At 48.3% G+C, this 16,309-nt stretch overlaps 1 protein-coding gene and 1 long non-coding RNA gene across 2 annotated transcripts in view; one reads left to right on the forward strand and one right to left on the reverse strand.

Annotated features, from left to right (window-relative positions):
- On the forward strand, window positions 1-12,349 carry Proser3 (proline and serine rich 3). Its single transcript, XM_032893939.1, has 10 exons — window positions 1-259; window positions 2,448-2,540; window positions 2,858-3,022; window positions 5,354-5,481; window positions 5,559-5,662; window positions 7,526-7,608; window positions 7,691-7,842; window positions 9,785-10,966; window positions 11,055-11,136; window positions 11,300-12,349. Exons 2-10 carry the CDS (start codon window positions 2,482-2,484, stop codon window positions 11,439-11,441), a joined length of 2,097 nt encoding a protein of 698 aa, XP_032749830.1. The 5' UTR covers window positions 1-259; window positions 2,448-2,481; the 3' UTR covers window positions 11,442-12,349.
- The window catches only part of LOC116892316, an 11,839-nt gene continuing 988 nt past the window's right edge, over window positions 5,459-16,309 (reverse strand). The window contains exons 2-3 of the long non-coding RNA XR_004386941.1: window positions 15,870-15,944; window positions 5,459-5,695 (exon numbers count right to left, since the gene is read on the reverse strand). This is a non-coding gene — a long non-coding RNA (uncharacterized LOC116892316). The remainder of the gene's footprint in view (window positions 5,696-15,869; window positions 15,945-16,309) is intronic.

Genomic DNA, 16,309 nt, shown 5'->3' on the forward strand with positions numbered 1-16,309 from the left:
GCACGCTCCCTGTCTCCAATCAAACACGCGCTCTCCCAGTTCGTCAAGAGAGAACGCCCCTCGGCGGCTTTCCAGTTACTTTTATTTTCTAGTCCATCGGTAATTGGTCGCCTTGGAGGCCGCGCTCCTGCTCTGCTTGCACGCCCAGAAAGGGGCGGGACTGACAGCGTTGCTAAGCGAGGAGGGTAGGCGCGGGGCTCTTCGGTGAAGTAGCTCAGCTGGCGCTAAGGCTGAAATAAATCCGACAGACTGACTGCAGGTGAGGTTGGCGTCTTTCAGTGACCACAGGAGGCCTTGGGGAAGGCAACACGGGTTTACAAGATCCTGGAGTCTCTGGCCCAACCTTACGAGAACTACAACTCCCAAGATACTAAGCAGTTTGGTCGCTCCGGCATCTCTGACTGTCTGACGTCTTTTGTTCTTTCTGGGTGGGCCTAACGGAGTCTAAAAGAAATTAGAAAATTGAGTTCGTTAGTTTCCAAATTGTCCCAGACATCTTTGTTGTCTTTGAACTTTCTCACTTAGGAGGAGCCCAGTGAATCATGGGGATTGTAGTCTACTACCCCTTTCCTCATAGGGGAGTCGTGCCACCACCTCCCCCTCCCCTTATAACAGGTTTAACCGGAAACGTACTGTGTACGGTTTAGTCGTGGCTCTTTGTTAATGTTTTATTTTTGCCCATTTCTCTTTTGTTGTTTTCACTCTTTTTTCATTTGTGTGTGTGTGTGTGTGTGTGTGTGCGCGCGCGTGTTTAAATTACTTGTTTTGTTGTTATTCTTCGAGACAGGGTGTCAGGGTCTCCCTGCATTTAGCCCTGTCTTGGAACTCCCTCTGTAAACCAGGCTGGCCTTGAACTCCTGCCTCTGCCTCCTGAGTTCTGGGATTAAAAGCGTCCACCACTCTTGGCTAAATTACTTGTTTTTGTTTTTTTTTTCCCCTCGTGGTCTTAATTAGAATTTCATGAAATGGGCTTCATGGAAACTATTTAAAGAGGTAGAAACTAGTTACCGTGATTTGATTGCAACACATTATATACACACATTGAAATATCATTCTGTGCCTCATAAACTTGTATAATTAGTGTCAGTTTAAAAACATACAAAACAAATACAACAGACCATATTTTTCCTGAATAGGGCTGGAGAAGAGGTCAGTGGTTGGGGCAGTAGCTGGTCTTCCAGAGGCCCCAGGTTGGATTCTCAGCATCACATGGCTACCCACATTCACTCCAGGGGACTCTCTGGCCTTCGTGGGCATTGAACACACACACAGTGTGCACAGACACACGTAGGTGTAATACTACCCATGAACACAGAATCAAAATAAGTAAATTTTTTTTTAATTGCTTGAATAGTGCAAAGAAGACTCAATAGTGTGGAGAAGTCTGTTTCCTGACATTCTGATTCTGTTAGCCTGGAGTGGGAACCGGGAAGAGCCTACGGGTGTGCTTGGGTATACCAACCCACTCTGGCACATCAAGTCACTGCAGGACTAGGCCAGTCCTCTCCCACTGAGGCCAGGCAAAGCAGCCCAGTTAAGGAAACGGGATCCACAGACAGGCAGCAGGTAACATGTTGTTCAGAGCTCTCTATGTAGCCTCTGTGTGAGTGCACTTGTTTCTGTGTGTGCATGTGGTGTGCTGTGTGGAAGTCAGACAGGTTCAGGTCTGTCCTCATCTCTCACCTTGTTGAAGCAGGGTCTTCTTTTTGATGTTCACCTCTGAGGTTTACCAACCTGAAAAGTGTTAGGGGACTCCTGTATCTACCTCCCACCCCAGTATAGAAGTACTCAGATTTGAGACTTGCGTTACCACATCTGGCTTTCCATGGGTTCTGTGCATTTGAACTCAGGGCCCCATGTTTGTGCAGCAGGCACACCTTACTCCCTGAGCCAGCCTTTGCTTTGGAACTTTGGGTCCTCCTGCCAGAGTCTCTTGAGTGCTGGGGTTCAGGAGAACATTACACGTCTGGTATGAGTCTGTAATTTTATTTTATTTTATTTTATTTTTTTATTTATTCATTTATTTTATAAAAGGCCTAGATACACCAGAAGAGGGGCAAGATCTCTTTACAGATGGTTGTGAGCCACCAGGAGAATCAGGACCTCTGGAAGAGTAGTCGGGTGCTCTTAACCGCTGAGCCATCTCTCCAGCCCGAGTCTGTAATTTTAAAAGGCCTAGCACTCAAGAAGTTGAGGCAGGAGAATCACTTCAAGTGCAAGGCTAACCATAACTACAGAGTGAGACCCTGTCTTAAAAATAAATGAGTAATAAAAGCTTCTCCTGGGCTAGATCCAGAGTTGAGAACTACCAGGTTCTTCTACATCTGTATCATGGGACTTAGAGCTCATGGGAATTATGTGACTTGTGATGATTCATGGGGATTGTAGTCCATTTCTTCCAGTATGCCATGGGAATTGTCAGCTTCTGTCCTCCGCTTCTTTCATAGTCAGTTTTCACCTCTCAAGACAACCCCTTTGGAAATGTTCCCCAAGGTGGACAACCCTTTAGACCATCAAGAAGCCAGAACTGGAGCCACAAGGTAAGGACACTTTTTAGATTCTGTGCCTCAGACTAATAGCAGTCAGTGACCACTAGAGGCAAGGAAGGCATGCAGTAAGAGATTAAGAGAAACCTCTTACCCCACTGCTGGTGGCCTACCCATTTCCAGCTCTCTAGCACCTGGACCCCTAACCACAGCCCCACTTAGGTAGTTAACCAGACCTCTCAATGGTAACAGTGTGGGATGTTTCCTCTTTTTGACTGTCTCTATGTGTGTTCATTCCCCATGGGGTCACCCTTCTGACCTGATCTTTTCTTCTTGTGTTTTCTCCCAATTCAAATCCTGGGGCCATCCAGGTCTCAAAAGCCACAAGCTCCCAAGGCCACAGCAGCCAATTCTGAGCTGTCTGAGGAGTCCTGGCCATCCAGTTCAGGGACCGCTTCCCCACCCAGTACCACTGAGGGACAGAGTACCTCTCCACCCCTCACCTTAATTGACAACGAGGACTCAGTGGTGGCCAAGTGAGTACCAGAGTTCCTGGGGAGAAAAAGAGGGAGAAGGCATCCCATAATAACTATCAGAGACAAAGCTGTTTATGTAGTACCTTTTTAGGACCAGACACTTCATGTATGTTAATGAGGGCCGTAGAGCCTGAGTTCAAATCCTGCCTATTAACTTACTCCCTATATTGCTTTGGTCTCAGTTTCCTTCAATTGGGAATATTAATCACACACAAGCCATTTTGAATTCTCAGTTCCTCCATACAGTGATCTATAAGCGCGTCTGTTGCCAAGTGGTGGCAGTGCATGTCTTTAATCACAGCACTTAGGAGGCAGAGGCAGGAGGATGTCTGAGTTAAAGGCTAGCCTGATTTACAGAGTGAGTTCCAAGACAGCCAGGACCACACAGAGAAAACCTGTCTCGAAAAGCCAACCAACCAGTCAAACAAACAAACAAAAATAAAACCCACTCATCCTAGAGTAAATACTTGGATCTGAAAGAGAGAGGAGTGAAACTTTCTGTAACAAAGGGTCCTGAGATAATTATGACCTAACCAAAATAACATTTATTTCTGTCTCATTGTTACAGAAGCAGCCAGGGCTGCCATGGCAGCCCTAGTGTAAAATGTTAAGAGCATAGGTTCTGTCTCTCTTATTGGTTTTTTTTTTTTTAAGCAATTTAACTCTTTTTTTAAAAAAGACTTATTTATTTAAGTCTTTATAATAATAAGACTTATTATTAAGCTACAGTGTATATAAGTACACTGTAGCTGTCTTCAGACACACCAGAAGAGGGCATCAGATCCCATTACAGATGGTTGTGAGCCACCACGTGGTTGCTGGGATTTGAACTCAGGACCTCTGGAAGAGCAGTCAGCGCTCTTAACCACTGAGCCATCCCTCCAGCCCCTGTCTCTCTGTCTTTTCCCTCGTGGGCCAAAAATGGTTCTCAGTGGCACTACTCTTCCAGAGTCATTCTTCCTTATTCTTTGTTGGTCAAGAATCATCTGGCTGGCAATGAGCTCAGCTCTTAGAGTCTGTCTGTCTGGCATGCCCTTGGCTTGATCCCCAGAGCCACAGAAGAGCAGCACAGCGATGCCTGCCTGTAGTTTCAGCACTGAGAAGGTGGAGGCAGAAGGATCAGAAGTTCAAGGGCATTGTCAGCTACATAGTGAATCCAAGACCAGTCTAAGCTAAATGATGCCTTGTGTAAAACAAACAAACAAGCAAGCAAGCAGGGTCCAACAAGATGGCTCCGCGGGTCAAAGCATTTGCCACAAAGGCCTGGCAACCTCCTTTTGATCCCAAGACCCCCACATGAACATGGAAAAGGAGAACTGACTCCGAAGTTACCTTCCGTCTGCACACACTCGCTGTGATGCGTGTGCTAGCCCTGTACACAGCAAGTGTGCAAAAACACACATACAACCCTAATAGATAGATTTTTAAAAAATCTAATTGTGGCCCTGCAGTGGTGGCTCATGAAGAGGCAGGCGGATCTCTGAGTTCAAAATCAGCCTGATCTACAGAGTGGGTTCCAGTACAGGTGGGGCTACACAGAGAAAGCTGTCCTGAAAAAAAAAAAAAAAAAAGAAATCTAATTATGTATTCACAAGTCATATGACAAATAAGAAAGATACAAGACTGGCATGGTGGCATACCATAGCTCTTAGAAAGTGGAAGTAGGAGGATGAGGACTTCAGGGCAGTCCTTGGCTGCATAGCTGGAGTTAGCCTGGGCTACATGAGGCAACCCCCCCCCACCACCAAATTTTAAAATACTAAAACAAAAATTAAAATTGGGGTAACAAAACCTGACAACCTGAGGTGGATCCAATCCTGAGGAATCACCTCCACGTGTGTGCTGTAGTGTGCCTGCTCAGGTGTGCACCTGTGCCTGTGTGTGTGTGTGCATGTGTGTACACACATGCAGAATAAAAATTAAAAGTACACACTGTATAAGAGAGAAGCGGACTTTAAGGCCAGTCGCTTGCTTCTGGTATATGTGAAGAAAGCAGTTATTTTTATTTTTGTCTTGTTTAGTTTTTTCAGATAGGTTTCTCTGTGTCCCCTGGCTGTTCTGGAACTAACCGTAGACCAGCTGGCTTCTACCCAGAGATCTGCCTGCCTCCCCACCCCACCCACCCCAGTCCCCCACAGGGGCTGGGATTAAAGGCTGTGCCACGACTGCCCACCGGCAAAAGAAGTTAACTTTATCTGGGCCGCTGAGCATACTTTCCGTGGTATGGATAAACAGAAGAGAGGCCCATGTGCCCACTTCTGCTGTAATGGTTACTGTCATTACTATGTGACTCCCGACTCCCTCTGCCGTCTCATCCATCGATGCTCACAGGTACATAAACCGGTTCCGCCAAGCTCAGCCCACGAGCCGAGAGGACCGCCAGCCCGTGGGCCCAACCCCAGCTGACTTTTGGTGGCTACAGCCTTCGTCTTCAGACCTCAGCAGTCACCTTGAAGCAGGTATACCTGAAATGTGTGCCACTCAGAGCCCAGCTGCCACTTGTCCTGGTCCCAGTCATTTAACAGACGTTTCCCAGCAGGAGCTGGTGAACCTACAGGAAGATCTGCCGTGACAGGTCCATGTCCCACCGGGATGTCCAGTACGTCTCTGGCTTCTGTGCCTCTTCAGAGAGTAAAGCAGGTGACAATGTTATCTTCTCCCCCTCTCGTGTGCCTAGGAGGGAAGCAGAGACAGTGGCCAACTTAAGCATCATAAACAGACAAGCGTTTTTAGGCCTGGAGATATGGCTCATTTGGGAAGGTGCTTGCCTAGCAGGTAGAACGCCCTGATTTAACCTCTGGGTACCACCTAAAGTAGGCATGGTGGCACCCAGCTGTAACCTCAGCACCCAGGAGGTAAAGACAGGAGGAACAGACGTTTAAGGTCTCTGGAGTTGGAGGCTGCCCCAGGCCGTATGATATCCTATTTCAAAAAAAAAATTAATAATAGAATAAAAATTTAACAAAAGGATTTGCTAGTTTAAATACAACTTTGAACTTTTTTTATTTATTTTTATTTTTATTTATTTATTTTTTTTGGTTCTTTTTTTTTTCGGAGCTGGGGACCGAACCCAGGGCCTTGCACTTCCTAGGCAAGCGCTCTACCACTGAGCTAAATCCCCAACCCCAAACCTTTTTTTTTAAAAAGACTTACTTATTTAATGTATAACTACTCTATCTGCATGTACACCTGTGTGCCAGAGAGGGCATTGGGTTTCATTACAGATGGTTGTGAGCCACCATGTGGGCTGGGAATTGAACTCAGGACCTCTGGAAGAGCTGCCAGTGTTAACCACTGAGCCATCTTACCAGCCCCGTACCTTCGAACTCTTAAAAAAAAAAAAGTAGATGCACACACGCATGTGCATCATTACATCCATGTTGCTGTGACCAAGACACTTGGCAGAAAGAAGGGGAAAAAAAGGTTTATTCTAAGCCCAGTTTCAGGGGCTGTCAGTGCAGGAGTGTAAGGTGGGGGTGTTCATGTTTTAGCAGACCAGGAAGTAGAGTGCAGGTTGGGACCATGTGTGTGTATACCTAAAAAAGCTTGTGCCTCGTGGCCTGCCAGGCTCTGCTTCCTAAAGGGTCCATAGCCTTCAAAATGGTGCCATAAACTGTGGACCAAGCATTCAAAACATGAGCCAGATCCATATGCTTGGACAGTGTTAGGGGGAACTCAACTCTTGGTTCTGGATCCCTTTCCTGTCCTAAGCCTTTGTAGACTTTCTCCTTACAGTAACTAAGATGGCCCCCAGGGGCTCGAGATGCCTGTGGTACTCAGAACAGTGGAAGGCAGGATGGAAGGACTGACTGACCACCTTCCTTCTCCCCTCCAGTCGCCCCTCTTTCCTCTTTTTTAATTAAAATGTTTATGTGTGTGGGTGTTTTGCCCGCATTTGTGTCTGTGTACCACTTGTGGGCCTAATGTCATGGAGACCAGAGGAGGGTGTCACGCTCCTGGAACTGGGGTTACAGACAGTTGTGAGCTTCCACGTGGATGCTGGGAGTTGAATCTAGATCCTTTGGGAGAGCAGCCAGTTACCTTAATGGCGGAGCCGTCTCTCCAGCCCCCGCATCTCGTAAGTCAGTCTCTGGACTGTTTGACAGACTGTTTTGATTAGGCAGGGAGGCTAGGTTTGATCTTTCCTTTTTAAATTTGAAATGTAGTGCATGTCTGTGTATATGTCTGTCCGTCCATCTGTCTGTCTTTGTGTGTATAGGTCAGAGGTCAACTTTCAGGAGCTGATTCTCTTCTTCCTCTTCCGCATAGGTTCTATACTGGGGTGGTTGCAGTAGTAGGACAGAGAGTTCAAGACCAGCCTGGGTTACAGAGTTAGATCCTGAAGCCAAAGCAGGTTAGCGAGCCTCTCTCCCCTGAGGTAGAGAAGTAGATTGAAAGCTTCAAGCAGCAGGTGGGAGGTTGGCCCCCAGGTCTTCTGCAGGGATCCTCTTTCTCAGCGGCCTTTCATGTAGACACTAGCTTCTGGCCCCTCCCTCTGTGCAGAATCTGAACTCTTGGAACTCGGCTATGCTGGAGCTGGAGACCCTGAGCCTTCAAAGCCGAGCGGCCAAGCTGCTGGAACGCAGGTGATGCCCTCCCCATTCTCCCTTACCGGTTGTAAACGGTCGGTCGGTCGCTGCTCTCCTCACTGCTGCCTTCTCCCCACAGCAAGGCCTCCCTCTCCTCCTCCTCCTCCCCCAGTCCCAACGAAGCCAGCAGCTCCTCCTTCCCCATCAGCTCTGACGGCCTCTCTCCCTGCTCTGTGACCTTCAATCCAGACTCCAACAAGAGTTCTAGTCCCAAAGAACCCGTGCTGGGAGGTAAGGACTGATGGTAACCAGGTTCAAATCTCATCTCATGTAGTTAATGGCCTAGTGACTCTGGCCTCTCCCGGCCTTGTTTCTCTGACTGGGAACCAGGAATAATAACTGCACCCCTCACACACAGGTACTGTGAGCATGAAAAGAGCTCGTGAGTGTGGCACATGTCTGTCGACAGAAGCTGTCAGGGTGTCCCCGCGACCATACCCCCACCATTGTGCACATACGTTCTGAAATCAGATGGCTTAGTACAGATTAGCGGAAATATTTATACTTTATGGTTTTAGTTGTGTTTTGTTGATGCAGGGTCTTGCTGTGCTTCCCAAGCTGGCTTGGAACACATGTGTAGTTCACGCTGGCCGGGATTTCTCAGCACTCCTGCCTCAGCCTCCCAGCTCTGAGATTGCAGGAGCACATCACTACACAGTGGCTTTGTTTGTTTTGTTTGTTGCCTTGTTTATATCACAGTGAACCATATGGAACTTTTTTAAAAAAAAATTTATTGGGGTTGGGGATTTAGCTCAGTGGTAGAGCGCTTGCCTAGCAAGCACAAGGCCCTGGGTTCGGCCCCCAGCTCAAAAAAAAAAATAATTTATTTATTTCATGTATGTGAGTAGACTGTAGCTATCGTCAGACACCAGAAGAAGGCATCAGACCCCATTACAGATGGTTGTGAGCCATCGCTCCAGCCTGCATATGGAACTTTTTTATAGGTCACAAATAGTTGAGTATTTGGCAATTTCATATGACTTAGCTAAGTCTCAATGTGTTCCAGCCTTGTGTGTTGTCCCAAACCTGTATCTATAATGCATACAAACATGTCTATATGCATATGGACACACCTATAGTACATATAAACACGCCTATAGTGCATATAGACATGCCTATGCCTATAGTGCATAGACACACCTATAGTGCATACAAACACGCCTATAGTACATATAGACATGCCTGTAGTACATATAAACACATCTATAGTGAATGTAGACATGTCTATGGTGCATACAGACATGCCTATAGTCCATATAGACACGCCTATAGTCCATATATCAATGCAGCTTAGCTACAGTGAGAGAACTGCTGAGGGCCGACAGCTTGAGAGAGGAAGCTAGGGCTCGCCGCAGCCCCAGCAGAAGGATCAGTAGCTCAGGGTCAGTCTCAGTTACATCCTGAGTTTGAGGCCAGCACAGGCAGGCTGTGTGAGACTATCTCCGAGCCAGAGGGAAGCAGGTCTCAGGCAGCATGCCTTTTCTGGCAGAGAGTTGGGGGTGGTATTGAGACAAGGTTTCTCTGCGTAGAACTGGTTGTCCTGGAACTTGCTCTGAAGACCAGGCTGGATTCAAACTCAGATCCACCTGCCTCTGCCTGCCAACTGCTGGGATTAAGTGAGAACACACCTCTTTGATCTGAGCATTTGGAAGGCAGAGACAGCAGATCTGTGAGTTGGAGGAGAGCGGGTACACAGCGAGTTCGAGGCCAGCCAGGGTTACATAGTGAGACAAGGCAAGAGCCAGAGATAGAGCAGTGTGGTACAGGTGGGAGAGGTTGGCCATGGAGGCCGGGGAGACTTGCGAGCAGAGCATGGAGGGTACATTGTTTTCTGAATGTTAATAGGGTCCTGTGGCTGCTCTCAGCACCTGGACCTGAGCTGGGCTAGCAGAGGGGAGGCAAGTGACCAAATTCAAAAGAATCACAGAGGAAGAAAAAACAAATAAGGAAAAAATACAAGTAGAACTTCAAACTGGGTGTAGTGAACTTGCCTATAAACCCAGGCTGAGTCAGGAGGATTGCTGATTTGAACCCAGACCTCAAATTAAAACTATAAGAGAGCAAGAAGCCCAACCTGGCTTTCTCCGGCACAACACAATGGCACAGCAAAGGTAGCCTGCAGGCTTCACCTTGTGCTCTCTCCTCAGCCATTTTCTCTCTACTCCTTCCACAGCAGCCCCAGTGCCATCCCCGGCCATCCCTGCACCCCGCCCAGCCTCTGCCCAGGCAACCCTTAAGCCTGAGGAAGACATTTTATACCAATGGAGGCAACGGAGGAAGCTTGAGCAGTCTCTACAAGGTGCAGGTGATGGAACCTGGGTGTTGCCTCGGACGCCAGCCCTCACCACTCAGGTGAGTTGGAAGAGTGAGCCTGACAGTAATAAGGGACGCTGGAAGATGAAGGAGAACCATTCACCTCTTCCTTTCTGCTTGCAGACTCCTCCTGTCTCTGCAGTGAATCTTGGTTCCAAGGGGACCCAACCTAACTGTGCTCCACCATGGGGCAGTGTGGCCCAGCCTCCTCCCCCACAGGCATTCTATGTGGAGAGGCCACCTCTTTCAGGGCCCTCTCCACACATCTGGGCCCCCGGCACACACGGGGTTCTCTGGGCCCCACAGGCCAATCCCTGGATACCTCTTGGGATGGTTCCTACCACACTGCTAACCTCCACCCTTGCTCCCTTGGCCTCCTTACCAGTACCACCTACCTCCACTTCAGCTGCCACAGCCCCCATCTCTGCTCCCCAGGTCTCCATCCCAGGGCCCCCAGCCTCTGCTCCACCTCCCTGCACTTCTGCCCCAGCTTCCACCGTCCCACTACCTGACAACCCCCAGGGACCAACCACCCCTGAGTTGAGTAGCTCTGTCCATCCCAAGAAGCTGAGCCCCAAGCCTCGCTGTGCGAGCGCTTCGTCTCGTCAGGAGACTACTGGAGCAGACACTGCAGCTTTCGAGAGTCCCTGTTCTCAGCTTAGGGGGGCTCTGAGCCAGGTAGTGACAGCTCGGCTGTTCTCCGACAGCCTGGAGGATATGCCTCCATCTGAGGCAGATTCCCGGAAAGTCAAGGCCACCTCCTCTCAAGCCAAAGTTCCGCCCCCTCCACCTGAGTCCCGGCGTGGGTCCAAGACAGAGTCCCGCAAAAGTAAAGTCACCCTCTCAGCTGAAGCTGAGGATCCACAGCCGGCTACAGCCCCAAAGGCATCCACACTGTCAGAGGTCCAATCACTTAAATTCAAGAAGTCTACACCCAAGAAGGGAGCTGGTGACGCCTTGACTACGGCCCCGCCTGCCTCAAGCCACGCCCCTTCCGAGGACTTGCTATCCCAGGCCGCTAGACTTCTGCAGGCTGCGGAAGGTGAGGGGGATCCCTGGGCCCTCGGGTATCTTGATGGTGATCTCAAACCCTGTGTCCATCTTCTGGAGCTCAGCCTTTTACTCCCCAGACTCTGACGGCAGCGAGTTTCCGGAAGATCCTGTGTTGCGAGTGCTAAGGGCTCAGAGGGCAGAACTAAGGCAGCAGAAAAGGTGACAACTCTCCCAACACCAACAGCTACAATACTGGGCCCCTGAGTCCTATGACACCCCTATTGTGTGCCTGCCTCCTCCAAGCCCCTTTTCTGACCCACCCACAGTCGCAGGTTCTTATCATGGGCACATGCTTCAACCTCTACCTCTGGCTTTTCTCCAGGAATGTGGATGCCCAATTATCCCTCCTCTTGGACCACACTGAAGACCCAGGATTTTCATCTCCTCCAGCCAGGTCACCTTCCAGTTCCCCAAGAATGCGGTTGAGGAGGGAAGGAGCCTCCCTTGAGGCCAGACGACCTTGAATTATAAACATTGTTTTTCCTGGGCTGGGGAGATGGCTCAGTGGGTAAAGCACTTGCAAGTGTGAAGACCCGAGTTTAGATCCCCAGAACCCACATAAAGGTAACTCACAGGCCAGCTGGTCCATGGAGACGGGGTCTCAATCAAGGTGGAAATCAAAGACCAATCTCTGAAATTCTCTGACTTCCACACAAGAGCTGTGGGGTGTGGTGCACATAACACAGGCGCGCACACACAGGCACACACACTAAAGTTGTCCCCAATTAATATTTTTCCAGTTTACTGTTAATCTCTAAGAAATGGGTTGTTGTAGAAAGGCTGATTGTGCTAATAAGGAAATGTAGCTCTTCCCTAACTACTGAAACAAAGTTTCTTCTCTCTAGCCCTCCTTCCCACCCCCTCTCTCTGATCCCTCCCCCTCTCTCTCCCTGGGAGCACATGGCTCTAGGTAAATGTGGGCACCTGACTCACGCAACTCAGAAGTGGAGTTGGACATCTCAGATGGAGACAAAGGCCCTGTTATGTGGCACTAAGAAACATCAGTGTTGGACAATACATCTCTCATCTGAGCTGGCATCCTCCCTCTCTGATGGCCGTCTCCCTCCACGGGCTCACGCTGCCTCGGTTCCCACAGGTGCCCAGATTCCTGATGTTTCCCCAAGTTCGTTCTCCTTCACATTCTTCAAGACTGTGCTCTCCCTACTCAGGACCAAAGTCCTTGACAGTTAGCCTGACTCCTCCCCTTCCCCACACATAGTCAGGCGCTGACTCGGTTTGCTTTATAGTTCTCCAGAATCCAACTCCTTTCCGCTGCCCTCGCCTCAGTCTAGGCTACCTCCTACCTGTACAGTTGAAGGTTCGCCATTACTATAAACACATCTGCTCCCTCTTTGATGCACTTGCCACCCAGGGGGACAGCCTGTCTCTTCTCTTTGAAACTGAGTTTTTCAACAAATGCACCTGAAAGCCTGAGGCCTCTGTCAGAAACATGGGTTCTGTCCTCCCGTTCTTTTTCTTACTTTCTGTGACTCAGATGCTTTTCAGAGTCTGCTATGAAACCTGATTGCTGGACACGGAGACACGGAGGCACACACCTGTAATCTCAGGAGTCTGAGGCCAGAGGATCTCACTCTGGGGTCACCCTCATAGTGAGTCCCTGTGTTGAAAAAAAGAGTCATGAGGCTGGAGAGATGGCTCAGTGGTTAGAGCACTGACTGCTCTTCCAGAGGTCCTGAGTTCAATTCCCAGCAACCACTGGTGGCTCACGACCATCTGTAATGGGATCTGATGCCCTCTTCTGGTGTGTCTGAAGACAACTACAGTGTACTTATATATAATACATAAATAAATCTTTAAAAAAGAAAGAAAAGAGCCATTATGCTGGGGATGGTGCACACAAGCCTGCACCTGCCGAGCTCAGTGAGATTTGTAAATTTCATTCTATGTGGTTTTTTTAGTTCCTTTTTTGTTACTGTTATAAGACAGTGTGACCAAAGCAATGTAAAAAGAAAGTGTTTATTTGGGGCTTTAGAGCTTCAGGGAGAGTCCATCAGAGCCGGGCACATGGCAGCAGGCAGGCCGGTGTGACCCTGGAGCAGCACTGAGAGCTCACATCTTGAGACTCAACCACGAGGCAGAAACAGAGATACTGGGAATGCGAGTCTTTTGAAACCTCAGAGCTAACCCCAGTGACACACCACCTTCAACAAGGCCACATCTACTCATTCGTAACTGTTACGCCAACCAGAGACCCAAGTATTCAAACATCCCAGCCTGTGGAGGCCATTCTCATCAAAACCCCTGCAGTGGTTTCCCTCTAGCTAAGGAAATACATGTTAGCCAGGCATAGTCACACACACCTTTAATCCCAGCAGAGGCAGGTGATCTCTGTGAGTTCAAAAATAAAATCCTGATCTACATAGAGAAACCCAGGCCAGCCAAGGATACATAGTGATACTCAGTCTCAGAAAAACAAAATTAAAATGCATATCGAAATATTTAGGTACAAATACTGATTTTTACAAAAGGAAATGAGGGAAATTCCAGGATAGTCTGGGTGCAATGGTTTGTCTTTTGAAACAGGATCTTGTAAAGTCTAGGTTCCAACTCACTAATAACCTGAGCCTGGCTTTGGACTGTGTCTCCTGTCTTCACAACCCCAAGTGTTGGGATTACAGGTGTGGGCCGCCACACCCCCACCCAGCCTAGATGGTTTGGGAATAAACCCAAAGATTAGTTGGATGGGTGAATAAAGCAATTACTAGATGTGAGATAAAATGAGTGTAATAATGTCTTAATGGTAAGAGCTAGCCGATGGGTGTGTGGGTGTCAACTTTCCCTATCTTACAACTTTTCATAAAGAAAGTGATGGCGACTCTATGATCAAGGTTAGGTTGAGGTTTTTTTGGTTTGGTTTTTCAAGACAGCGTTTCTCAGATTTTTTTTTTATCTGAGATCAGTGTTTTGATATATGTATTTATGAAGAGAAATGGGATGGATTTCTGACAGGCAACTCTCTATGTCAGAAACAAGTATGGGTTTTCAGTCTTTTGAACAAACCACACATTTGACCGGATCAGGAAGGAAGTAGCTGTTTAGACACAAGGAAATAAAAGATGTCCCTAATGACATCTTCATCAAGTTCAGAGGCAGGGCTAGAAGGCTGCCCAAAGAAGCTACCCTTAAGCTGCGATTATCTACTTGATGGGAGGCCAGCTTAATGATTGTGGCTGGGTAACAAGCCATCCCCAAAGTTTAGTAGCATCGAACAGTCATCACACTTGGTGGATTCTGTGAGTCAGCATAGCTGGAGACAGCTTGCCTCTATTCTGTGATGGCTGGGAAGATGCTAAGATTGAGAGCTGTGTAGAATCCTCTGGAAATTCTTCACTTACAATCCAGCATCAGCGCTGAGAAAACCAAAAAACTGAACTCAGTGTCAGATGCTATGGTGAATGCTGTCAGCCCAGTGGTTCGAAAGACTTCGAAGCCTAAGGAGAGTCCCTTTTTTCCAGATGAGGCTTCTCAGCTCTAGGGAGCAGGAAGGAGCCTGTGCTGCCATCTACCCCAGCCTTGGAGATCACATGGTGCCCTTTTTATTTCTCCCTGTTGGCTGTAGTTGTCAATTCTGCAAACGTTTGGACAGGAGACAAGCTTGAGTGGAGTGTCACAGAATGTGCCGCAGGGGCTAACGGGGAATATACAAGGCAGAGGGAGGGACTCGGATGAGGAATCCCTGTAATAGTGGGGCTAGCAAGTTTAGTAGGTCAAAGCAAGTAACAGGCTGTGGGGTGGCTCAGTGGTGAGCACAGCCTTGTCCCGTGAGAGCTCCTGGGTTCCATGCCCTAGCACTGGAAAAATGAATGTAAGTAATTGAGCCGGGCAGTGGTGGCACATGCCTTTGGAGGGCAGAGACAGGAGGATGTCTGAGTTTGAGGTCACCCTGGTGTACAGAGCTAGTTCCAGAATAGCTAGGGCTACACAGAGAAACCATCTCAATAAACAAAACAAAAAGGAGCTGAGAGCTGGAGAGATGGCTCAGTGGTTAAGAGCACTGGCTGCTCTTCCAAAGGACCCTGGTTCAATTCCCAGCATCCACATGACAACTCACAACTGATTGTGACTCTAGTTCCAGGGGATCTGACACTCTCACACAGACATACACGCAGGCAAAACACCAGTACTAAAAAAAACCAAAACGACAACAAAAACGTAAATTTATTTCCTGTGCACCCCCCATCCCAGCATTTTCTTTCCACATTTCACCATCCCAAATAGCTTTTCTCTGGGACGCTGGATATATTTATTTTGTTCATTTTCTTCTCCCATCAGCCTTTTGATTTGGAGGATTTACATTTTTTATTTAATGCATACAGGTATTTTTGCCTGCACATATGTCAGAGTTCCAAGTGTGTTCCTGGTGCCCACAGAGAGCATCTTCTGGACGTTTCGGAACTGGAGCTGGGGGACAGTCATGCGGGTGCTGGGAATAGCGGGCAGAAATCCGAGTACTCTAGAAGAGCAGTCAGTTCTAACTGCTGAGCCATCTCTCCAGCCCCTAATTTGTTGTGTTTGAGACAGATTTTCCCTATGCAGCTCAAACTGGCCTCAAATTCATGATTCTCCTGCACCCACCCTTCTTAGTGCTGAAATTACAAACCGAAATCACCATACCCAGTTCTTACTAGCTTTGAGCTTCCATATTGGTAAGGCTGTATTTTTTTTCTTTTGATTATTGGTATATCCCCGAATTAAATGATCATAGTCTTTAAATGCCTGGACCAGGAGCGTGCTCCCGAAACGACTGCCCTGTTCAGGTCCAGATCGGTGAAAGCATCCTTCCGGAAAGGGTGTGGCTGCAATGCTTTCTAGGCATTTCGCTGTCGTTTAAAAAAAGAAAGAAAGAAAGAAAAAAAAAAAAAAGACTGTACCTGGCTTTTTGAGAGGCACGAATGTCATAGCTTTCCATACGGAAGCACTCCCAGAAAAAGAGGTCAAAGGTGAGCCTATAATAAGCGAATATAGAGAAACAAGGAAAAATGTTCAGTGGATGGAGGAAGCCAAGTCGCACAGAGCCTAGGGTGGGGACACAAGTGGGGATGGGGGGGGGATGTTAGATCAAAAAGCTTGTGGGCGGGGTCAGGATCAGGACTGCCAGCGTAGAGACTGGAGGACCCGCATTTCGAAAAGGCTGCTTGAGGGATGGTCGTAGGCGAACCCAGTGAAGCACGTCCGAGGAGCGACCGCGTGAGGAAAGGGCAGACTGCTTAGGGAGAGAAGTGGCGGCAGCGGAGCATAAAGAATACAGGGTTGTATCTCAGGAGGGCGCTGACAGCCAATGCCAAGCGACCATGGGCGTGGCGCTGTCAAA

Source organism: Rattus rattus, chromosome 2, assembly GCF_011064425.1.
Source record: "Rattus rattus isolate New Zealand chromosome 2, Rrattus_CSIRO_v1, whole genome shotgun sequence".
Lineage (NCBI taxonomy): Eukaryota > Metazoa > Chordata > Mammalia > Rodentia > Muridae > Rattus > Rattus rattus.